At 45.6% G+C, this 23300-nt stretch overlaps 1 protein-coding gene and 2 long non-coding RNA genes across 3 annotated transcripts in view; 1 reads left to right on the forward strand and 2 right to left on the reverse strand.

The window, feature by feature from the left end:
* Window positions 1-3290: 3290 nt before the first annotated feature.
* LOC104871205 (leucine-rich repeat-containing protein 37A2) lies at window positions 3291-8840 on the forward strand. Its single transcript, XM_010637045.3, has one exon. The coding sequence runs from the start codon at window positions 3291-3293 to the stop codon at window positions 8838-8840; it is 5550 nt and encodes a 1849-aa protein (XP_010635347.2).
* A 536-nt stretch (window positions 8841-9376) lies between these two features.
* Window positions 9377-13565, reverse strand: LOC104871204. Its single transcript, XR_782786.3, has 3 exons — window positions 12431-13565; window positions 11698-11752; window positions 9377-10298 (listed from the first exon to the last, which is right to left on the reverse strand). It is a non-coding gene; the product is annotated as an uncharacterized LOC104871204 (long non-coding RNA).
* A 7743-nt stretch (window positions 13566-21308) lies between these two features.
* LOC117284613 overlaps window positions 21309-23300 on the reverse strand; it is a 40024-nt gene continuing 38032 nt past the window's right edge. Inside the window, exon 6 of the long non-coding RNA XR_004515701.1 lies at window positions 21309-21378. This is a non-coding gene — a long non-coding RNA (uncharacterized LOC117284613). The remainder of the gene's footprint in view (window positions 21379-23300) is intronic.

Here is a 23300-nt window from a genome sequence, read left to right on the forward strand (position 1 = left end):
TTTTTTTTTTTTTTTTTTTTTGCAAATTAAGTGTTATGAGTTGAGTTGAGCCGTGTACCCCTAATATTTGTATGTCCTCAGGTAGTGACTGTATTTGATAATAAGGCCTTTAAGGGGGTAGTTAAGTTACAAGAGAGGCTGCGGGGGGCTGATCCAACATGACTGATGTCCTCAGAAAAAGAGATTAGGACCCAGACAACACAGTGGAGTGATCCCAGGAAGACACAGTGAGACCGTGGCCATCTGCGAAGGAAACAGAAAAGTCTCAGGAGAAATCAACCTTGCCCTCACCTGGACATTGGACTTCCAGTCTTCAGAACAGTGGGAAAATAAGCTTCTGTTGTGTACACCACTGTTTCGTTATGACAGGAAGCGTGTTCCTGCAGGTTCATACCAGACTCATTGATTCTGGGCAGCTAAAAGTGCCTTGTGAAGGTGCCACTCTGCTGGGTGACAGTGGCCTTACAACTATGGTGGAGCTAACACTGTGGCACCCCTCCACCACTCACCCTGACAGTCCCCAAAGTCAGCCCAGCCTGCACCCCAAGAGTGCCCCTTGGGCCCTTCCAGCCCAGCCCCAGACAGGCACGGCAGATCACAGGGGTCTGTATTGTCTCAGTGGTCTCTGTAGTAGAGTAGGCGGAGCCACCCTAATCGTGGGGTGACACCCGTCAGAGAGGGCTCCACAAAGGCAGACCTGGAATCTGGGACAGTCCCAGAAGTCGTGGGCAGAGGAGGAGACAGGAGGTTTTAAGGCTGGAATTCAGGGCTCGCACTTTTTCTGAGTCTGCTGCACTTTTTTCTACTGTATCTGCACAGCGCAAGCTGCACAGTAAGAGGTTGAATGCAGGAGCTGGGGGATCAGGCACAGAGAGGAGCTGGAGGGTGTGGGCTTCAAAGCCAGTGGAGCAGGTTTTCAAAGAAGCCAGAGGAGGAAGTAATGACGATGCCCGTGCGGGTGTCCTCGGCTGTTCTTGGCGAAATCCACCCGTATGAGCCTCTTTTATATTCTAGCTTCAAAACTCAGACTGAGTTATAGATATAGTTGGAGAAAACTGACATGGATAACGGGCTCACCATTAGGGGGCAAGTTTGAAGACAGACCAGGTGCTGTGCCGCAGCCTAGGCTCATGGCCTCAGACAGAGGCCACGGAGCTGGGGGGTCCACACCAGCAGACTACGTCAGCACCCCTAGAAAATGTTTCTCTAACCCTCTACTCTCTTCTTTCATAGCATCCATTCCTGTTGGTGATTCTGTGTGATCATTTAGTTATATCTGTTCTCCCTGTCATACTCCCAGTCTCTAACATGGTCTCTGGCCAGAGTAGATACTCAAGAAATATGTGCTGAATAAACTGATTAACGTGTATATCAACTTTCAAAGAGAGCCTCACCCCTGTTGTGGAACCCTCAGGAAGCATGGAAAGCCAAAGACAGAGAGACAGCCCTGCCAGGCCTAAGCTAGTCAGCCAGTGCCCACCCAGCCCCAAGATCTCAGGGGCCAGGGATCGGGAAAGCGCCTCACATCTGGGGAGCTCCAAATGCTCTGGAAGGCCCAGAGGCCCTCAAGAGCAGGACGCTGGGGATTTGGGAAAGGACTTGGACATGTGAGACCCAGAAACTGCACCAAGATGCGAAGTAGGCAGGGGGAGGTGGGTGCACACAGCTGTCTGTGCCTCCGAGCCTCTCCTGGAACAAACAGGACCAGACAGAACTTTATTCCCCAAGGGCTGGAGATTTTAACCCAAATTCTAGTCCCAGCTTTAACCCTGACCCACAGAGTGACCTTGGGCAAGCTCCTTCACCTCCCAGGGATGCTCTTTCTTCCAGTTTGTAGAGCAGTTTCTTTTAAGGGCTATGCATGCCACCTTTGACCTGTTTGCTGCCATTTTCATGGGAGAGAGCCCTGAACATCTTAGTAAAGCTGAGGTTCCTGGCCGTCTCCCAGAGGTGACCTTCCTACTCAGACCCTGTGAGCACATAGGATCAGCCCGAACTCCTCTCCTCCCTCTTCCGGTGTCCTTTCTGTCAGCCCTGCTGTCTCCATATAAGGGCGCAGCACGGACGATTGCCTTGAAAATCATTTCATCGAAGGCTTACCTGGCAGGCACAGTTGACACCTCTTGCAGTCCCCACTGTGAGTGACAAAATCTTGCCTGTGCGGGAGCAGAGCTCTGGACCCTCGGCCGAGGGCTTGCTTCATACTCTGTTCACAGCATTCTCCCAGTTCGGCTTCTACACTCATCTGGGTTCTCCCAAATGCCACAGTGGCCCATCCTGGTTTCCAGGTCATCCAAATGTACTCCGCGAGCAATGCTCAAAGGGCCCAAAAGTCCTGTGGCAGGAAGCTGCTTTTCCAGACCCACCCCATGGCAATTTTGTCTTGGGAGCAGTCACAGGCAGTGACATGCAGCCTTTGCCCCGAACAACCTACAATGCTGAGAGCTGCCAGATTACTCCTCTGGTCAGAGAGGATCATCCAGATAAACTCCACTGAATCGGGAAGGTAGTCTTTATTTTCACAGCATTGATACGCTGGATGAATGTGGCCTATATAATACTCAGCCGATTTCACGTGAGCCTTGGAAGGGGCAGCACTGTCGGATGGCCACTGTTGTGCTCCCTGTGGGTTCTACCCTGGGGTGAACGTTACCAGCCGTGCTCAAAGGAAACCTGAGAAGGGGCAGAGAGACCCTGACCAGAAATGCTCTCCTGCTTCACAGCCTTGAAGGCTGAGACCCTGAGAAGTCCCAGCTGAGTCCCAGCATCCCTGTCTTGCTTATAAGAAGTCAGTCTGATTGGTCTCAGCCTTCCCACCTGGGCAGCCCTTCCTGTGAAAGCCTCACTTCTGTGGTCATCGGCTAGGTCTCCATCAGTGTCAGCATTCAGTAACAACCTTTAAGAACCAAACTAAATATCCAGTAATTCTGAGCAGCCAGAGTCTCAGTCCTGTCCACCACACCCTACCCTATAGATGGGAGCCACCTGGTCTGAGCCCCACATCCTGCCTCATGATGGGGGAGGCTGCCCTGTAAGGGGCCACTGCCACCTCTGCTGGGGAAGGGGAGTTGGACCTGGTCACTGGGGGAAAAGATGCAAGACCATCTGGGCCTGATGTAATACAAGTTTCCTTAGCAAAGATGTCATCAATGAAGGGCGGGGCAGCTCAACCCTGGTTGCCCAGGCTCCTGAGCAAGAGGCTGTCAGAAATGTTCTGCTCCATGAGGCAGAGCAACTGTACTCCACTGGTCTGGGTGGCCATGTGCCACTCATTCTGGTATTCTCTCGTCATGTTCCCGTTGCGCCCCTGCGTTCCCAGACTCCTCACCTGGAAGCTGTTGTGGTTCCTGACCCTGGCAGCCGGGTTTCCAGAAAGGCAATGGGCCCTGCCGACTAACAAGCCACCAGCGCCCACTGAGCCCTGGTCTTTGCCTGATCTCCTGCTGGAATTAGCCAGGGCCCTTCCTCCCCAGCCACAGCCGGAGGGCTCTGATGACCCAGCTTCCTCTGCTCCCTCCCTGGGCTTGACCCCATCTCTAAAACCCTCTGAACAAACTGGAATTTCTCAGGTCCTTCTGGAGACCCAAACTCGAAATCCAAAGACTGCAAAGGTCCAGTCCTCTTCACGTCAACAAGAAGTCAAATATCAACTCTCACAGGCCCCGGAGGAAGCTGAACCTCCTGTAACCCGGCAGGATTCCCATGCTCGGTATGAACTTGGTACTGAGGAGGATATAGATAGGCTGTTGATGTACCAAGAGGCAAATGCTTCATCTCAAAGTAGGAGTGAAGCTCATCATTCAAACATGCCGTTTGTCACAGAGAAACCTGTGGACATGAAGGTTACCAAATCTACAGTGGCAGCAAAAAAGCCACAACCTCCTTCAAGCCAGCTGCAGGCCCTGACCAAACCTCCAGAGAGTCCTGCGGAGGAGGAACCTTTCTCAGATCGACAAGAGGTCCTGGCTCAGACCCCAGAGCTCTCTGAAGAGTTAGAAATTTCCTCAACCCACCAAGAGGCCCCAGCTCAGCCTCTAGGCCCTCCTGTGGAGGCTGAACTTTTTGACACAAAGACAAAGCCAACTCAGCCTTCTGAGTCTTCTAGGAAAGAAGAACCACCTTCTGAAAGCCAGTTGGAAGCCCCAGCTCAGCCCTCAGAGTACATTGAAGATCTGGAAACTGAGCAACCAGCTCAGTTTTCAGAGAATCATGCAGAAAGAGTTTCAGCTCCACCTCACCACAAAGCTGAACATCCACACTTGCCCCATATGACTGGTGAACCCCCAAATCTGCAGCTTGCCATAACCCCAGAACCCACCATAGAAGAGGGAATCTTCCCAGTCCTCCCTGAGGCTACAGATCAACCTTCAGCTCCAGTGAATAATGTGGAACTGTCCATAAGTCAGCAAGAGGCTTTTTCTGAGCCCTCCGGAGAAGCTGAGCTCTTGCAATTTCAACCAGAGGCTCCAGCTAAATCTTTAGAACTCCCTCAGCAGGAGACTACACTTGACAATCTACAGACTTCTGAGGAGGGCGAGCCATCTTTGACCTCTCAAGAAGCTGAAGCTCAGCCTCCAGAGCTCCCTAATGAATTCATAGCTCAGCCTCCAGAACAAGAGGAAATAACAGTCTCTCCTCTAGGTGACAATCAAGTTCAGCCTCCAACACTGAACCATGGTGTTGTTACTCCTACAGAGTTGTTGTCTAGAGAGGTTGAAATCGAAAGTTCAACTGCACGGGAGGCTCCAGCTCAGTCCTCAGTGTCCCTTGAGCAGCTTGAAACTCTCAGAGACAATCAAGAGCCTATAATGCCACAGCCAGACCCTGCTGTAAAGGATGAACAGGATGCATTTGATAGAGAGGTCCCAACTGCACCCACAGAGCTTGCTGGGGAATATTCTTCAGACCCGCCTAAGAACTTGCCTATGTCCCCAGACCCCTCTGGTGCAGCAGTTTCTGTGATCCAGCAAGAGCTCACAGCTCAGTCTTCAGGACTCATTTCAGCCCAGCCTTCAGAGTCACCCAAGGATATAGAACCATTTTCAGTCACCCAGGAGGAGGATGCAGATCCACTTTCAGAGCCACCCAATGAGATGGAACCTTCTGTAGCTGAGCAGATGACCGCACCTCAGCCTGCAGAACCCCTTGAGGAAGAGGAACCATCTCCTGCACCGCCATCAGCCGCATCTCCTCCTCCAGAGCCTCCCGAGGAGGTCGAATTTCCTCCCACCCAGCCCATGATGCTACCTGAGCTTCCAGGTGAGCCACCCAGCAGGAATACAGCTCACCCTTCACCCCATTCTGAGTTGACAGTTGCAGCAACAGCTCAGGTTCAAGCTCAGCAGCCAAGCATCTCATTTCATCCTTTGGACATGGAAGTCACCATCATTCCAGAGCCTACTACAGACAGTGAATTTTCTACTGCCCTGAAGACTACAGCTCCTCCTTCTAAGCACCACACAGTGACACCTCCACCTCCAGACTTGGTTCAGACTAAGCGTTCAAAACTCAATCTGCTCACAGTTCGACCTTTGCACTGGAAGCTTATCGGCACTCCAGGAATTAGTGCAAAAGTCAGACCTTCTCCACGTATGCAGGAGACCCCATCCCAGCCTCCAGAGCCACCTAAGGAGACTGTCGTTCAAACTCCAGCATCTCATAAGGTGAAAGTTGTAACTCCAGGTCTGGAGCCAACTCAGCATCCAACATCACCCGTGGTCACAGACCAACCTTTGGAGCTCACAACTCCAGTACTCACCATAGAGGCTCAGGATTCTGTGCCCCTGCGGGAAGCTGCATCTCCTCCTGTAGAGCAGCCTGGGGTAGTGCTCACATACCCAGAGCAGGCGCAGGCTCAGCATCCAAGCCTGGCTGAAGTCACCGTTCAGCCTTTGGATGTGGAACTTGTGGTCACTGACTATTCCGTGAGTAACTCTACAGGAAAGACTTCCACAGTGCAAGAGAAGCAGAATGCCAGGACGAACACTAGTATATGTGAGCTCTGCACCTGCCAGAATGAGACCTTGTCCTGTACTGGTCTCAGCCCAAAGTACCAGCTCCACCAAGTGCCTGTACTAGAGCCCAACACCACCTTTACCACCTTCAATTTCCAAGAAAACGCTATTTTTTACCTTGCTGAAAATGTCTGGACAAGATACAAGTGGGCTGAGAAACTAAATCTCAGTGAAAATGACTTGACTGAATTACATAAAAATTCCTTTAAAGGCCTGCTGTCCCTCCAGTATTTAGATTTATCCTGCAATAAAATACAGTTTATTGAAGCAAAGACGTTTGAACCACTACCATTTTTGCAGTTTCTAAGTCTTCGTGGCAATTTACTCACACAGCTTAGCTTTGGAACATTTCGGGCATGGCATGGGATGCCGTTTCTACACAAAGTCATCCTCAATCACAATCCCCTGTCGACTGTTGAAGATTCTTATCTTTTTAAATTGCCAGCCTTAAGATATCTCGACTTGGGAACAACACAAACGCCACTTCCGGTGGTTGAGAACATCCTCATGATGACGCTGGGACTAAAAACATTGGTCATCCCGAGGCATATGGCCTGCTGCCTCTGCCAATTTAAAAGCGATATTGAGGTTGCCTGCAAGACAGTCAAGCTGCACTGTGATAGTGAGTGTGTGACTAATGCCACACTGTGCCTTGAGGAAGCCCCAGTCGGGAACGCAGAAGGAGCCTTCATGAAGGTGTTACAGGCCCGGAAGAACACCAAGACCGAGCTGGTGATTGAGTCTGAAAAGTCATCTTCTAAACAAAGCGATGTCAGTAGGTCGGACCTCGAGAATGAGGAGCTTGACTCTAATGATGCAAACGAAGAGGTTGGAGAGCTCAATTCCATGCTGCCCTATTTCTCAGAGATAAATCTAGAAGATGTAGACTCACTGTTGCCATTCATTCGGCTCTTTTCCTCAAATGTACAAAATATAGCTCATCGCCAGGGTTACACAAAAGACAGTGTGAGAAACCCCTCTCATCAACCTGTGCCCAGCACTTCAGCTTACAGAAATGAGCTGAAGAAGCTGTATATCCTACAGAATTGGTTAAACGCTGAAATTCAGCGGGAAATTGAGGCCTTTAAGAAGAAAGAGAAAACTGCCAAGCTCATGCAGTCCAGCCTTTCAAGTCCCAAATTTCAAGTCGTTGCCAAGAAGTTGGCAAGTGCTCAAGCACAGGAAAACAGCCTGGTAGAAGATCAGCACGAAAGCAAAAGGCTGCGGACAGTGGACAGGGTCCTCAAGGGCCCGAAGGGCATACAGAAAAGACTGCTGAAGGAAAGGCAGAAAGAGAAGGTCAGGGAGAAGCAGGACACCCTGCTACTGGCAGAAAAAGCCACAGGTGGACAAAGCCTCAGAAGCCCCAGCACAGGGAAGGCGGGGCAGAAAGAGGGGGCGCTGGGGCCCAGGAACTTGGCCGGGAACCCACTTCGTACAGAAGAAAAAGCACCCAGGTCTTCCTCCCTGCAGGCTCCCCTGCTGGGAGGATCTGCCATCTCCGCCTCTGCCAAAGCCCTACAAGGGGCGAGGAACCAAGCAAGAGAGCTCACCAGGAGCATTTTGATTTTAGAACATGCCAGTACCAGAATGAAAAACACGAAAGCTATTAAACCAATCTTAGGTTCCAAAAATGGTCATGGCGTTCATCAAACTCACTCAACACCCGAGGCCCCCGGAACACTTGAGGCCAACCCCAGGGAGCAGCTCACAAAGGAAGACACACGCAGGGGGCTGAAGGTGGCAGAGAGGCCTCTGTTCTCGGCATTGAGGAGCCTCATCCATTCCCCCTTTAAAGGGCTCCTCTCCTCCTCAGGAGACCTGCGCACTCAGGAGCATCCTTCCCCCAAATTATATGCTCCTGCCCAACCCTCTGCAGGAAGCGCTGCTGTAGAAACCCTTACTGCAGGCAACGCCGCTGAAAATCATGTTTTTACCACAAACTCGCCCGTTCCAGCCACGGATTCTGCCGTGACCGCCCTCACCCCGATGCCCACCGATGAGCACACCAATGACACGCACTGGGAGTACAACAGCACCGGCACGGAGCAGCCGCCTCCAGAAACCTCGGTCCCCTTGCTGCCGTCCCCCGGCGATGAGCTTGAAACCCAGCTAAACCAGCAGCTTCACATCCTCATCCCCAACAAGGAGGTGAGGAGGTTCGTTTCTTACCTGATCCGCACTCTGAAAATGGACTGCTCCGAGCCCCACCTGCAGCTGGCCTGTGCCAAGCTCCTCTCGAGAACGGGCCTCCTGATGAAGGTGTTCAGCGAGCAGCAGCAGGAGAAGGAGGCCCAGGCCCGGTGGGACACCGAGCAGTGGGAGGGCGAGACTTACATCAGCGATAGCGCGGGGGCCTCGGGCCATCAGAAGGAGCAGGCGGGGCCGAGGGACAACGCGCAGGATCTTCCGGGCCACAGATACAACCTCAAACATGTCCTGGCGATATCCATGATGGCGTTCGTGATGCTCCTGATCGTCATCTTCAGCCTCATCAAGACTTGCTACCGCAGAAAAGCCGCGAGGGCAGGCAAGGAAAGGCCGGCGAAGGGCCTGTTCGGGTGGCGAAGGAAGCGCTCCACCCGGGAAAAGGACAGTGAGGAGGGCTCCGCCAGGCTCTGGCGGCCGCTGTGGCTCCGGGACTTGAGCAAGCCTCTCAGCGCCATGCGCCAGCAAAGCATGGTGCAGAAGCTGCATGACGAGGACTCTTCGGACGAGAACGAGCTGTTCATAAAGAACAAAGAGCCGACCAGCCAGGCCTCCGCGGAGGCAGAGATAAAGGCCACAAAGGCGTCGGCGATGGCCGAGGAAGAGGACGAGGACTGACCCCTTCCTACCTCGGGTGACTGGCAAATTTTGTTTTGGCATTGCTTACAAAATAATTTTTGTCAAATTATAATGTGTCATATTCAAAATAAAATCAAAGGCACACAAATGTACCCTGGCTGTGCTGACTCTTTGCAAAGCTGAGAGGAGGAATTTGTCTCAGGGGCCGGATCCCGGTCTTGGCGCTGGCCTGTGGCAATGTCGCAGAGAGAGGTTTGCCAACCTTAGCAACTAGGGGACCTGGGGCCCTGGCTCCGTATGTGACGGGGCAGTGTGACCCTAAAAGAACAGCCGCTGTCAGCTACAGGACATGTTCTGCTTATCTAACCACTTCACTGTCCAACTCCTCAGTGTGTGCGTGAGTGGATGGTTGGATGGGTGGATGTTTGTTAGATACAGAGGACATGCTGTGAGACATACTTTATTTTGTACTGAGGATGGAACCCAGTTCTTTCCCACTGAGCTACATCTCTGGCCCTTTTCTCTCTTTTTACTTTGATACAGGATCTTGCTAAGTCACTAAATTGCCCAAGCTGAGCTTCTATGTGCAAATCCTCCTGCCTCAGCCTCCCAGAGTGCTGAGATTACAGGTGGGAGTGTTCCACACCTGGCTGGAGCATACTCTTGAGTTGAGAGTCTTTGCCTCAGGGGATGGAGGACTCCGGGAGGGGTTGTGCTGATGGAAGAGGCCGTTCACTTCCACTCCAAACCCAAAAAGCAGAGAATGCTAATTACATAGAGGCAAGTGACCAGTGCCCACTCCAGCTGCCAATGCACAGTCGCTCATGGTCCTTTGGCTGTTCTACAATGTAATTAACCCCAAAAGATAACTCCCCTGCCCTTTAGTCACTTACAATAAAGATCCGTGTCATCCTTTACACTGAGTATGGTTGAAACCTGTTTGTTCGTTCCTTCGTTCATGAAAATGAGGCTGTACCAGACCAAGGGCCCTTCTGTTGGAAGCGAGGGTGAGGACTTGGCTTTCCCCACTGGCCTCCCTCTGACTGCCAGGCACCCGTGTGGGAGACGGAGCATTTATTGTGTGCCAGATACTGTGCTAAGCTGTAGCTAACAACTCCAAATTGTCTAGAGTCTAGCAAGGAACGCTGGCAAGTGAGCCACCCCCGTAACAGAGTTGGGATTGTTCAGGTATGGCAGTGGCGAGAGGCTGCACTGCAGTGTTGGCAGCGGGAATGGAGAACAGTGAACGGAACTGAGAGAAGCAGAGGATGGAGGAGAGCAGGCATGGCTGAGGTGGGAGGGGAGGGTGGGTGGCTGACTGCTGGGTTCACGGCTCTGCTGCCTGGCTAGAATTGGGGCCTTTGCTGCTTGGAGGGAGGAGAGAAGGATTTGAGGAGACTGGATGGGTTCAGCTTTGTGGATGTTGTTGGTGAGGCTCCTGAGCTCTTCCAGGGGGGAAGTCCATTAGGTAGTAGGATAACTTAATGCCAGATACTACTGAAAGAAAAGAGGAAATAAATCAGACAGGCAAGCTTAAATAGTGCATAGGTTCTCTTAATGAGAAACCCAAAATAGAAACAAAAAGCAAAATAAAAGAAAGATGATAGGAAATAGGGAGATAGATCTTTTGCAAAAGGGAAGGGGATCCAGAGATGGAAGGAAGGTGAAGGAAAGAAGGGATGTAAAGAGCATCGTGATGTGTGATGAACATGGACCAACTATATACTGCAGACATGGACTCATGAAAATATAATCAGAAAAGAAGAGGGGAAGCCTGTTTGGTGGCACATGCCTGTAATCCCAGCTCTCTGGGAGGCTGAGGCAGGAAAATTGCAAGTTTGAGGCCAGCCTGAGCAAACTAGCAACTTAATAAAACCAAAAAGGGATTAGAAATGCAGCTTAGTATGAAGACCCTAGGTACCCAAGGAAGGGAGGGAGGGAGGGACAGGGGAGGCAAGTTTCATTGCTCTAATAGTTTTAAAACTTGATACTTTAGAGACATGTGAGAGCCTGCATTTGACAAAAGGCTGATTTACGGCTCTGCTGTCCCTCCTAAGTCAGTCTTATTTTTGAAACAAACGCTACATCAGCCCCCAGAGCAGCTGAAGAAGGACCCGTGCCAGACCAGTGGGGAATACAGCCGGCATTTAACAGCACTGTTGGGCGGCCTCTGCCCTGCACCTTCTGCACTGTTAGCCCTGAAGGACATTTAGTCCTTGCAGCCTCACATTTTCTTAACCCTTCTGTCTTCTCAATGCATTTCCTGTCTCCAACATCTCGGGTATGTCCAGGAATACGAAGAAAAGAAGCAAGTGACCGTGTGCTGATCTCGGCCACAGGACTCTCCCAGTCTTGTGCCTTTGAAATGCAAACAAAAACTTCCTAGCAAATCTAGTACCCACAATCACAGGGTAGACAGTTTTACTGGAGGTTAGCAAAATGATGGAAGCCTCTCTGAAACTTCAGGACCTTCATAAAAGGTCTTAGCATTATGTGATTAGAGTTCAAGCTGGGGGAAAGAAGCATTCTAGTTCTCTGACCAGAGGGAAAATCCATTTCCTGCCCCATTCGCAATTCATATATCCATTCATTCAATCAACAACTATTGGGCCTCTTTCCTACTTCAGTCCCTTTGGTGGGATAGTGTGGGGGACAAAGATTAAACATGACCATGCCTCCTAAGGAAGTGACTCAGGAATGGTTGGGACTGGTGACAAGATACGCTCCCTTTACTACTGTTTCATCGATGATGAAACAAAGACGCAGGGAAGTTAAGATACTCCTCCAAGGTCAGAAGTTGGTAAGTGATTGGATTAAAAACAAACCTTTATTATGGATGACTCTTGGGCAAGTGGCCCTCACGTAAGACCTAAATTAGTGGCAGGTTGGCCCTCACCTGGAGTGGGGACAGCCGAAAGTGTGTTCCATGTGAAAACTCTTCCATGGAAAGGCTAGGACCAAGCACATTTGGAGATATGAGTGGTGGTCAAGTTTCAGAATATAAGAGTTCTTGAAATGAATCAGCTATGAAGGGCTACTTTTAGAGGTGTAGTTTCCCCCCTATAGATGATCAGAAGTTAAAGAAAATCATTGAGCTTGTGTAATTTGATCAAAACTGTACTCTAGGGGGAAAAAAATAAAACATGCCACTTGCACTTTAGCCTCTTACTGCAGTAAGTAGAAAAGAAAGGAATTTTCCTGAGTTCCTGGTATAGTAAATATAGTTAAAGTGTTTGATGTCACACATAATCCCCCCCAAAAGGTATGCTAGCTAAAAAAATGAGAGTTTTTTTCTTGTTCATATAGCCAAAGAAGTGAGAGCACCTAATATCTCTTCAAAGCAGTAGTCATTAACTCAGTCCCTTTTGATCTTTAGCTCTGCCATCTTCAACACATCCAAAATCATGGTACCATATAGATAAAGGAATAAGAAAGGGGAAGAGTTGGAGATGCACCTGCTGTTTAAATCTCCCAATGACCTCTGTTCAGCTCCACTGGGAGGCATTCAGCTCTTCCTAGTAGTATGGGGACTGGAACTGTAGTCCCTGACTATCTTAGTTAGCTTTCCGCTTGCTAGACGTAATACCCAATACCCACTCTTTAAAGGAAGAGAGGTTTATTAGACTTACAGTTCAGGGGATTCAGTCCATGGTCAAACAGGCTCCACACCTGGGCAATCATGGTGGAAGGGCATAGTGGAGAAGAGGTACTCAGTTCATGGCAACCAGAAAGCAGAGGAAGGGAACAGAGCCAGAAAAGAACAAGTGATAGATAGATCAGCTATATGACCCAAGGCCAGGCCACCATGACCCACCTAGATATATCCAAGAGAGTGCTCTAATAAATCTACTATGCACTTCTCAATCTAATGAAGTTGAAAACTCAGGATTAACAGTCACACTGACTGAGGAGCCACTTCTGTCTGACTCTGCATTTTGGTGGAAAGTTAGTCATCTCTACCATACCTGAATGAGGAAAGAAAAGCTTATTTTCCCTCCAGCAATAACTTTTCAAATAGTCTAGCACCTCATTTTGAAGCATGGTTGAGGAATGAATTTTACAAGCAAACGAGGCTTAAAATAAGAGGAGCACAGTTCCTTTTAGCACCAGATCTTATTTGTCTAAATTATTTTGGAAAGTTCAGATTGATTTTATACTTCCCTACCTAGGTAAACAAAGCTTAACTTCATTTAAGCATTTATTGATGACTTAGGGTGGCCCCAGTATGAACGTCACTTACTGTAATGCAATATGTGTGTATTTCAAGCACCTGGAGTGCTGAAAATGTTCGCTCTTGCACTGAACTCCACCTGAATTCCAGGCTATCCTGCTAAGGTTCCTCTGACCTTTCCAACTCAGAAGTTTTTATAGTCACTGTGTCTTCTCAACGCTTCTAATTTTTCTACAATTCTTCATGCTTTCTAATTTCTCCTGCCATTTGTATCACCCAATAATCCTTCCCTCCTCCGGATTTCTTTTACCTGCTTATAAGGCTCTCCAATCTTCCTTTTCTGCCCAATCCTTCCACTCATTTTGCTTTGCACATTGTGTTGGCTGCCATTTGCCTAGGTGCCCACACAAGCCATGCCTCAGAAACTCTGGCACCTCAAGCAGTTTAGCCCCTGAGCCGCTGTCTCCCCAAATATAAACCAAAGCAGAAACATGGCTCTTAAAAGATTTGTCTCAGGACTAAGACAGTAATGATTGTTATTGTTATTGTTGTTTGTTTTTTCCAGTACTGGGGATTAAACCCAGGGCCTTTGTTCTGAGCTACATCCCTAGCTCTTTTTAAATTTTTTATTTTAAGACAGGGTCTCTCCAAGCTTCCCAAGCTAAATTCAAACTTGCAGTCCTCCTGCCTCATCTCTCAGAATGCCATCGTTATTTTTATGGGAGCCTTTATGAGATTTGGCTTTATAGGCACCATCAATACAAATAGAACCACCAGACAAAGGAAGAACTAAAATAAGGGAAATGCCTCGTGGTATAGATAGCTGAAGCCAGGAGTGCAGCTCCTGAAGGTCTCCACAGAGTTACGGATCAGTTACTATGCTGAGCAGAATCTGAAGATAGCTCGACTGTACATGGGTGGAGCTAAAAGAAGAGTACCCAGAAAAAAAGAATGAATAAAGACCTTCCCTGTTTCTAAAAAGAAAATAAATAAAGAAATTTTTCTAAATCTTGAATCGCCCTCAGCCCCCTTGGAGTCTGGGTCACATGATATAGTTCAGGCTGGATTTGACTGCACTCCACAGCCCAGGCTGGCCTTGAACACAGTGATCTGCTTCAGCCTCTGAGTTCTAGGGTTACAGGCAGGCACCACCATGCCTGGCTATGAAACATTGAAAATCTCTTAAGCTGTCAGTCCCATCTGCTTTCATTCACTCCCAGGCTTCTGAAGGAGCAAGGACGCCTGCCTCTTCCTGCCAGAAACGAGCTTCATAGTATGCTACAGCCAATCTCCTATTGCCGAGGAATAAAGACAATTGTGAACTGGGCAGTCTGCCTAACATGCCCCATACTATAAACAGTAGGTGCTGAATAACTACGTGCTGAGCAAAAAACAAGGAGAAAGAAGAAAATGGGATAGTTCACTGATCCAGAGCCAGCCACTATGAGGCCCAGAGAATGAACCACATTTAGCAAGGTTAAAGCAGGTGGGAAAGTGCATCTTCAGCGTGCTGGTCATGCTAATGCCTGTCAGTGCCTGGCGCGGAAGAGGCTGTGCCTTCGTCAACAGTGCTGCCCTAGCCTCAGGCTTTGTATGTTTAGCTAATGTCTAGTAGCTCATCAAGATGCTATTTAATTTACTGAATTTGACAAAGGGAAACATTATGAATTTGTTCACTCGTTGTGTTTCCAGGTGGGGCCCTGAGTTTTTTATCCAGGTTGCTGACGACCGGGTTCCAGCCCCAGAGTCCACTAGGAAGTTCAATAAACTCACCATGAGCTGGACAACCAGTGTCCACACTGACGTAATCCCATCTTGTGCTGCTTGCAGTCATCAGTTTCCTCACATGGTCGCTCATTCCAGAAACTGCCCTATGCTTAGATAATAAACAGACACCAGGTTGCAGGGTACTGGTTTAGTTTGTGTTACTTTGCCGTCCATAAGAAAATGAGTGCCTGACCCAAATTAAATATTCTACTTTGGGTGGATTTGTCTCTTGGTCCACACCCAGGTTTATCAACTAGAAATGGAAACAGGAGAGGCTCTGACTCTTAAATGGTCCCCTAACTTGCATTAACTAATTTTGCTCCTCATACATACAACAAATGTTTAGTGAGTATCACTGTGTAGTAGGTCCTGGAGATACTGTAGTAACTTCAACCCATACACACAAGAACCTTTGGATGGTGTGGGGGAAAAGCAGCATCGAGCCAGGGATTATAGATATAAGAGTAACAAAGGGAGACAGGATGCTAAGCTAGTTGGTGAGTTCAGAGAAGGCTCCCTGAGAATGTGAAGTTTGGGGAAGACTCTCTGATGATGCTCTGAAGGAGAGATGAAGAAGTTACAAGCTTAGATATGGGGAAGGAAGTGTGGAGGGGAATCTTCAATAGCATCATCTCAGTTGAGTGACAAAGTAACTCTACAAGGTAAGTGCTACTGTTCTGGTTTACAGTCGAGGACACTCGGGTTCTGGGAGGGCAGAGCCTTATGCATTGTACCATGAGGGCAACCAGGTCAAAGTGAACATGGGTGAAATATAGAGATAAGTAGCAGGTGATAGAGATAGAGGGTGAACCACCGGAAAGACCACATCCTCAAGCAACAGGGGGCTTTGAAAAAGGCTTTTAAAGGATGGGGCTCCTAATTGGATGTGCACTTTAGGGGCTACCCTGATTGGTGTGGAGAATAGACCAAGGGACTCCTAGCATTCAGGAAAACAGAGGCAGGAGGATCCTGGACTCAGGGCTAGCATGGCTTCCATAATGAGTTTAAAGCCAGCCTCCTGAACTACATTTTGAAACTCTGTCACAATTTTAAAGGGGGGGGGTTTAGCTCAGTGATTCCACCACCTGCCTTGGCAAGCACAAGGACCTAAATTCGATCCGGGTACCAATAAATGAATGAATGAATGAATGAACGAATGAATGGGGGCGCTGGCTTGAATCTGTCCCCTGATCAGGAACTAACAAGCTTCAACTATCAGAGATGGAAGAAGGAAATATCAACACATTCAAATGACACATGAGGAGCCTGGCGTCGTGGCACACACCTGTCATCCCAGCACTCAGAGGCTGAGGCAGGAGGATCACCATGAGGTCTAGCCAGCCTGGGCTACATAGTGACTTCAGGGTCAGCCTGAACTACAAAACAAGACCCTGTCTAAAAAAATTAAAAAATGAGTAAAACAATGTTCCCCACTATTTAAATGTACACAGGAAATTAAAGACACTAGAATTCAGTGTTACAAATCTTTCAACTGGACAGAATTTATTTTATGTACACATCTCTCAAAGCATAATCCCAGGTTCTAAGCACTACATAAATTTCTAAATGAGCTTAAATGTAAACCACATTTATTTCTCTATCATTAGTTCTGTTAAACTGAAGGCTCCTTCCTGCTTCTACACAGACAGCTTACTAGAACCCATCTGTAAGAAGTATGCCTCCAGGGCAAACGTCTCTATGTTTCAAGAATAAAATCATGCCACGTGCAAGAAAACACTAATGGAGATCATCATGCTAGGTGAAATAAGCCAGACTCAGAAAGACAAGTATTGTATATGTTCCCTAATAGGTAGGATCTAGGGGAAAAAAGAAGGCATAAAAGTAGAAGCGAGACTACTAAACAAGATCAAGCGGAAGGGAAAGTAGAGAGAAAGGAAGGATAACGGAAGACTAAAATGATCAAAGTACATTATATGCATATATGAAAATGCCACAGAGAAACACACTACTCTGTCAATTTATATTCACTCACTGTATATTAGGGGGCGAATGAAAGGGGGGAAAGTAACACTTTTTGTATAGTTTTGCTCACAACTGTATTCCCATCATGCAAAACACCCAGAACAGGCCCTCAAAACTCAAAGGAAAACTCCAGGAACAGGAATAACTGGGGATTAAACCTGGGGCCTTTGTACGCAGCTACATCCTCAATCCCTTTTTTATTTTGAGACAGGGTCTCACTAAGTCACCCAAGGATCAAGTTGCAATCCTCCTGCCTCAGCCTCCCAGAGTGCTGGGATAACAGGCATGTGGCACCGTGCCCAGCCAAATCACTTTTATAAAACGGTTCATTCAGCAAAATTTACAACACATTAAGAACTTACACATATTGAAGATTTTCACAGACATGTTTTGGACCATGACTTGACATGTCATAAGGAAGCATCATTGTAGGTATTATTTGGGGTATTATTCTTTCCTCTGTCATTAAACAAACAAGAATTGTTATACAATTACATTCTTTACAATGCACCCAGGTAATATGCTCACTGTAATCTCAAATTGTTTCATACAAGTATGACATTTTATTTCACTTAGTTAAATTTTAAATTCAATATAAAAAACAACGTATTTTACTTCAGTGAACTACAGCCAGAAACATACAAGAGGAGAAGCCGCTGGTAGATGCCCACTGCCAGAAACTGATTCAGGATTGGACATGGAGCCCAGGAATATGAGAACCACTGTTCTATATTAGTGCTCTTTCCACACAGCAGTCACTCAAAAAGATACTCACTCCTCAATAATCTCTAAATGTTGCAAAGAAATCCTCTATTATTTGTGCTGAAGACAGTAAAACTAAATCCCTCCTTCATTACTCTAAGTGTGAAAGCATCATATCACAGAAAAGTAATATCACAACCTAATAATTGTCACTTTCCCTGCTACCAACTGTAGTCTTCCTACAGAACAATGCAAAGTGATATACTGTAATTACCTCTGATAGCTAAAAGCAATCCCAAACAAAACAACTTTTGATTTCCCAGAGTCAAGACAGAAAAAACCACATCATTTAACCTGGTATTCAACACTTTTACAATCTGACTTCTAATTATCCACCTTCCACTACCTCTCCCCTAAGTGTCTTCCTGAGCTTGGGGCACACCTATCTTATTTCCTTCCCCTCCTACCCGTTAAGTTTGCCTACTGAATATACACTCTTTAGGTCTCAGTTTAAATGGCCTCCCTCAATAACCCCACTTATAATTATTCTTACAAGAACTTACCATATGCAGGAAAGGGACCTTAGAGCCTCTATCTGGTCCAGTGTTTTTTAAACTATTTTAACAGCCAGATAAGATTTTTCTTTTCCTTCTTTGGCAATATTGGGGATCGAATCCAACACCTTCTTACTAAGCTATATTCCCAGCCTTTTTCTATGTTTTAAGACACTGTCTCACCAAGTCACTAAATTGCACAGGCTCGGTTTGAATTTGCAACCCTTCCACCTCAGCAAACCAGACTACTCGGATTAGAGTTTTGCATCACCATGCTCAACCACAGCTACATTCTTTAAATGCTTTCATACCTTGAAAAGACATCATGGTGGTATATGCCTGTAATCCCAGCTACTTGAGAGACTGAGGCAGAATGATCACTATTTCAAGGCCAGCGTGGGTAAATCCAGCCCCATTTTAAAAAATAAAAGTGTGGGGGTGTAGTGGACACTAGGGCATAGTTCAGTGGTAGAACTCTTGCTTACCACAAGCAAGGCCCTGGATTCAATACCCAGCACACACACAAGAAAAAGGCAGAAAAGACAAAAATAAATAAATAAATTTTTGTTTTCAGGGAAACTTCTTGATACTACACACATTGAAATCTCTGTCATGTTAAGAAAGCCTAAAAGACTGATCCCAAATGCATTTTTAAAAAATAAGGAGAGGAGAGCTACAGAAAACTGACTTGCCCAATGTCAAGTAAAGGACTGGTTATAATTTCTCTTATTCATTTAACAATTATTTACCAAGCATTTACCTCATGCCAGACATTATTCCAGACCCTTACTATGCAGCAATGACTAGGAGAGATCTATGGTTTGTTTTCAGTCTGTTTTACTGTGAAACGCTCTCACTATTCAGGCTGGCCTTCAACTCACTATGTAGCCCAGGCTGCCCTTAAACTCATGAGGATCCACCTACCTCAAGCTTTCAAGTGTTGGGATTATGGGGTCTTCCACTGCTCCACAATGAGCAGATGTTAATAAACCATTTCTATGTGGCTTGCAGAGAAGACAGATGGATCTTGGAAAACAACAGTGGATTATCATTAACTGATGACTCCAACTGCAGCTACTGTGCTACACAGACATGGTTTGCAGTGGATGAAACAATTCTGAGTTCCAATTCTACTATTAACTAGCTGTATAATCTAGAGCTACTTAAACTCTAAGCCTCTGTTTTAACTTCTGAAAAATCTAATAATCTCTATTTCACAAGACAATTCAATTAAATCACCTGTGATAGCACCAAGACATGTTCTCAGATACTTAACAAAAAAGGGTATAAACTATGGTATATATGTACATCCATATCGAACAACAAAAAAGGAACTACTGATAAGCACAACCTCGGTGACTGTCACTCAAATGCATAATGCTGAGTGAAAGAAGCTAGTGCCAAATTTAGTCAATTTTCTGTCACTGACAAAATACTTGAAAAAGAAAACCTTGAAGGAGGAAAGGTTTATCATGGTTCCTGGTTTCAATCCTAGCCAGGTGGTTCCATTACTTTCAAGCCACTGATTAGAAATATCATGGTGGAAAGACATGCAGAGGAAAACTGCTCATCTTAGAACATCTAGGAAGCAAGAGATACGCAGAAAACGTAGCCTGGGGTCAAGGTATAGTCCCCACAGGTATGTCCCTCTTATGGCTGGGTCTAGATGTCCCCGCAAAATTTAATGCAGTTGTGGGGGGGGGCTTTCCAAAAGTGGCTGGATCTAGAGTGAGTGATACTGGGATTAAGGGTGTGTGATTACTAAATCAGTCCACCGAATGGTTTGGCACCGCCAATAACCTAGAGTATAAAAGGGACAGAAAAAGTTGGTAAAGTCCTGTGCTTATTTTGCTGCCTACCTGACTGTGATCCTTGTCTGCTGCACCACCTGCCTTGGAACCAGCCAACTATGCACCAGAAACTTTACAAACTGTAAGCCAAATAAAACTTCCCTCCCATAACTTTGGGCGAAACATATTTTGTAAGAAAAGTAACTAACACACCCCCATAACCCATGTCCTTTAACTAAATGGGAGCCCAAAATTTCTAACATCTCCCAATAGTGCCATCAAACTATGAATCATCATAAATTAATCCACTCTTGAAGTTGTAACCCTCATAATCTAATCACCTTCTAAAAGTTCTATCTTTGAACACTGCTATATTGGGGACCAAGATTTCAAAGAATATGAAATTCAGGGGACATTCCTGATCCAAACCATAACAGGCATGGTTCTAATTAAATGATATTAATGTAGCCAGGCATGATGGTGTATGTCTGGAATCCAGGACTCTGGGAAGTTGAGGCAGGAAGATTCCAAATTTAAGACCTGCCTGAAGAACTGCAATGTGATGACACCCTCAAAATAGAAATATTTTTTAAAAGGATGGGGTTATAGCTCAGCGCAAAGGCCCTGCACTCAATTCTGTCTGTAATAGTGTAAAAACTCATCACTCCAGCCAATAATCATGAGAAAACATTATCAGTCATATTGATAAACATTCCACAAAACTATTCATCGGTACTCTTCAAGAATATCAAGGTAAAGGGCTGGGGATTTAGCTCAGTAGTAACACTGCTTACCTTGCAAGTACAAGGTCCTGAGTTTAATCCCCGGTACCGAAAAAAGAATATGAAGGTAAAAAAACAAAAAACACCATCTTTGAGTAGATTCAAAGACAAAACTACTAATGACAGCTGACATTGGCTCCTGGAACAGTAAAAGGTACTAATAGAAATGCTAGAGAAATCTCAATAAACACTGCAGTCCTGTAACTAGTACTGTACCAAGGTTGAGAGATACAGACATGGTATACGTATATAATCTATATACAGAGAGAGCATATCCATAGGATGACACACAGCTGCAACATTCACTATATAATTCTTTTACTCATACCTCATAAAGACAATCATGAAAGAAGACTTCCAACACTTCAGAAAATGGCAGCCAGGGATTTAGCTCAGCAGCACCACTCCTGCCTTACAAGTTCAAGGTCCTCAGTTCGATCCCCAGTACCCCCAAAAATAAAAAACAAACAAACAAAAAAAAGAATGAAAATGTCAAGAAAAAAAAAGTGGCAAGAATGGAATAAGTGTGCTCCAGGCAAGGGGGAGTATTTTGCAAGAGATAATAGGAATGTGTCTTCTACTGCAGTAATTTTTCATTTAAACACCATTTTGATCATCCTTCATAGGTTAACAGACTACAAATAACATTTGAAAATTAGTGAGAATGATCCAGGCATGGTGGTGCTGAGGAAGGAAGATTATGAGATCAACACCAGCCTAGGCAATTTAACAAGACCCTTCTCAATAGGAAATAAAAAGGGCTGGGGATATAGTTCAGTACTAGAATAATGACCTATCTTGTGTGGGGCTCTGAGGTAACTCCCAGTCCTGCAAAACAGTTTATAAAGAAATGTTATTCAATCATCAAAACATATACAAAACCTTGCTGACTACTCACTTTTATCACTAATATCACACTCCAAGCTTTAATCATCTCACCCCTACACCACATCAGCAATCTAAGAAGCTTGGTGCTCTTATTATCCCTCCCTCCTTTAAACTAGTCTCAAAAGAGCAGCCAAAAGTGCTTCATTTAAGTCCCACCACAGTATTCCCGTTTTAACACCCTTTCACAGTTCCTCTTTTCACACAAAATTAAAATCTTTATTTTAATGCTTTATTCACTGCCTACAAAACTGCAAGATCTCACCCCAGCAGCCCTATCTTCTATGATTTTATCTTAGTACTTCCTGCTTGTTCCTCCCTTGCAATCCCAGGAACCTCAAGCATTCTTTCTCCTTAAGTCTCTGCACAAACTGTTTTACAGAGCTTTTTTCTTAGAAGTCCGCAGAGCTAACTCCTTTATTTCCTCTCCTAAAATGATAAAATAATGGCTACTAGTTTGTTAATTTTTTCTCTATGTGCATGCAACAGAACTTTGCCTCTCTTCTGATCAAGACATACAATCTTTTTCACCACCCTGAGTATACCATGTGGCCAATGAAATAAATATAACCCAAGGAGAAGCTTCAAAATGTCAACGCATATGGCTTTGTCCTCTCTTGCTACTGAAACCCTTTTCTTAGGCCTCCCCGTGTGAATGAAGAGAATTTAGCTTATGTAAGGAGTACCAGCTGAATCAGCCCCAATCACAATAATCACCCAGTCCCGCAACAGAACTGTATGACACATCTAGCTGTTCAAATATCATGACTTGTCCAGATACATGATTAGTAAACAAAAAGCCAGGATTTACAGCCATACTCAGTCCAGGATCCCATGCTCTCCCTTTCTATAACATCTCAAATTTTTAAAGTCTTAAAAATATTTTCAACTTTAGAATTTAATTTGAACAACTGCAACAAACATTTCCCACATCTATACAAAGATAATAAAAATATGCAAATACAATCTGCTACATAGATTAAAAACTGATACAATTAGAAGTTAGTAAACTCTCAAGATTTACCAACCTTTCCGCTTTTGTTTTTATCTCCACCACCTTTTCTGCCTCTCCTTCAAGGGCTGGGGATGTGGCTCAGTGGTTCTGCCACCTGCCTCCCAAGCACAGTGACCAGAGTTCAATCCCTGGGCCCCCCTCAAAAAAAATCTGCTTTCATTAAAAAAAAAGAAAAAAATCTAGGAAAAGTATAAAACCTTTAAAAACAGAAAAAGAATGGTGAGGAGGGATATGCTTTATGCAATTATTTCAGCTAGGTAAATGTTAAGAACAGATTACACTGAATAGGGTAGTTTTAAAAAGACATAAGGCTATATACAAACTTACAATAAAAACATATTCTCACTTGTCTGAAAAAAAAAATCACAGACAGGAAGATCTTTCATTACGTGGTATTACCTAACAATTTCAAACCACTTGCGAATCATTTTTTTAAAATTCCCATATCATATTATTCCAATTAGAGATGTCAATGTTTTTTAAAACCACTGAAGGAAAACGTAGATCAACATTGATATGGTAATTGACAAGGAATGCCTTTCTAGATATGGCACTTTAAGCACAAAAAAGTAAAGTAAAAGTATGACTCCATAAATTTTTAAAATCACTATAATTGAAGTTAAGGCAATGGATAAGAAGGGGGAAAACAATGACAAGAAGTCCAGAAAACTATTTTGAATGCATTTGCCAAAATTCAGTAAAAACTTGACAAACAATAAAATTCTTGCTCTATTTCAGAAAAATCAAAAGTAGGGCCAGGGATTTGGCTAAGTGGTTCCACTGCCTGCCTCACAAATGCAAAGTCCTGAGTTTGATCCCTGGTAATTAAAAAAAAAAAAAAAAAAAAAAA

This window comes from Fukomys damarensis, unplaced genomic scaffold, assembly GCF_012274545.1.
Source record: "Fukomys damarensis isolate Sample0158 unplaced genomic scaffold, DMR_v1.0_HiC HiC_scaffold_38, whole genome shotgun sequence".
NCBI classification, from domain to species: Eukaryota; Metazoa; Chordata; class Mammalia; order Rodentia; family Bathyergidae; genus Fukomys; species Fukomys damarensis.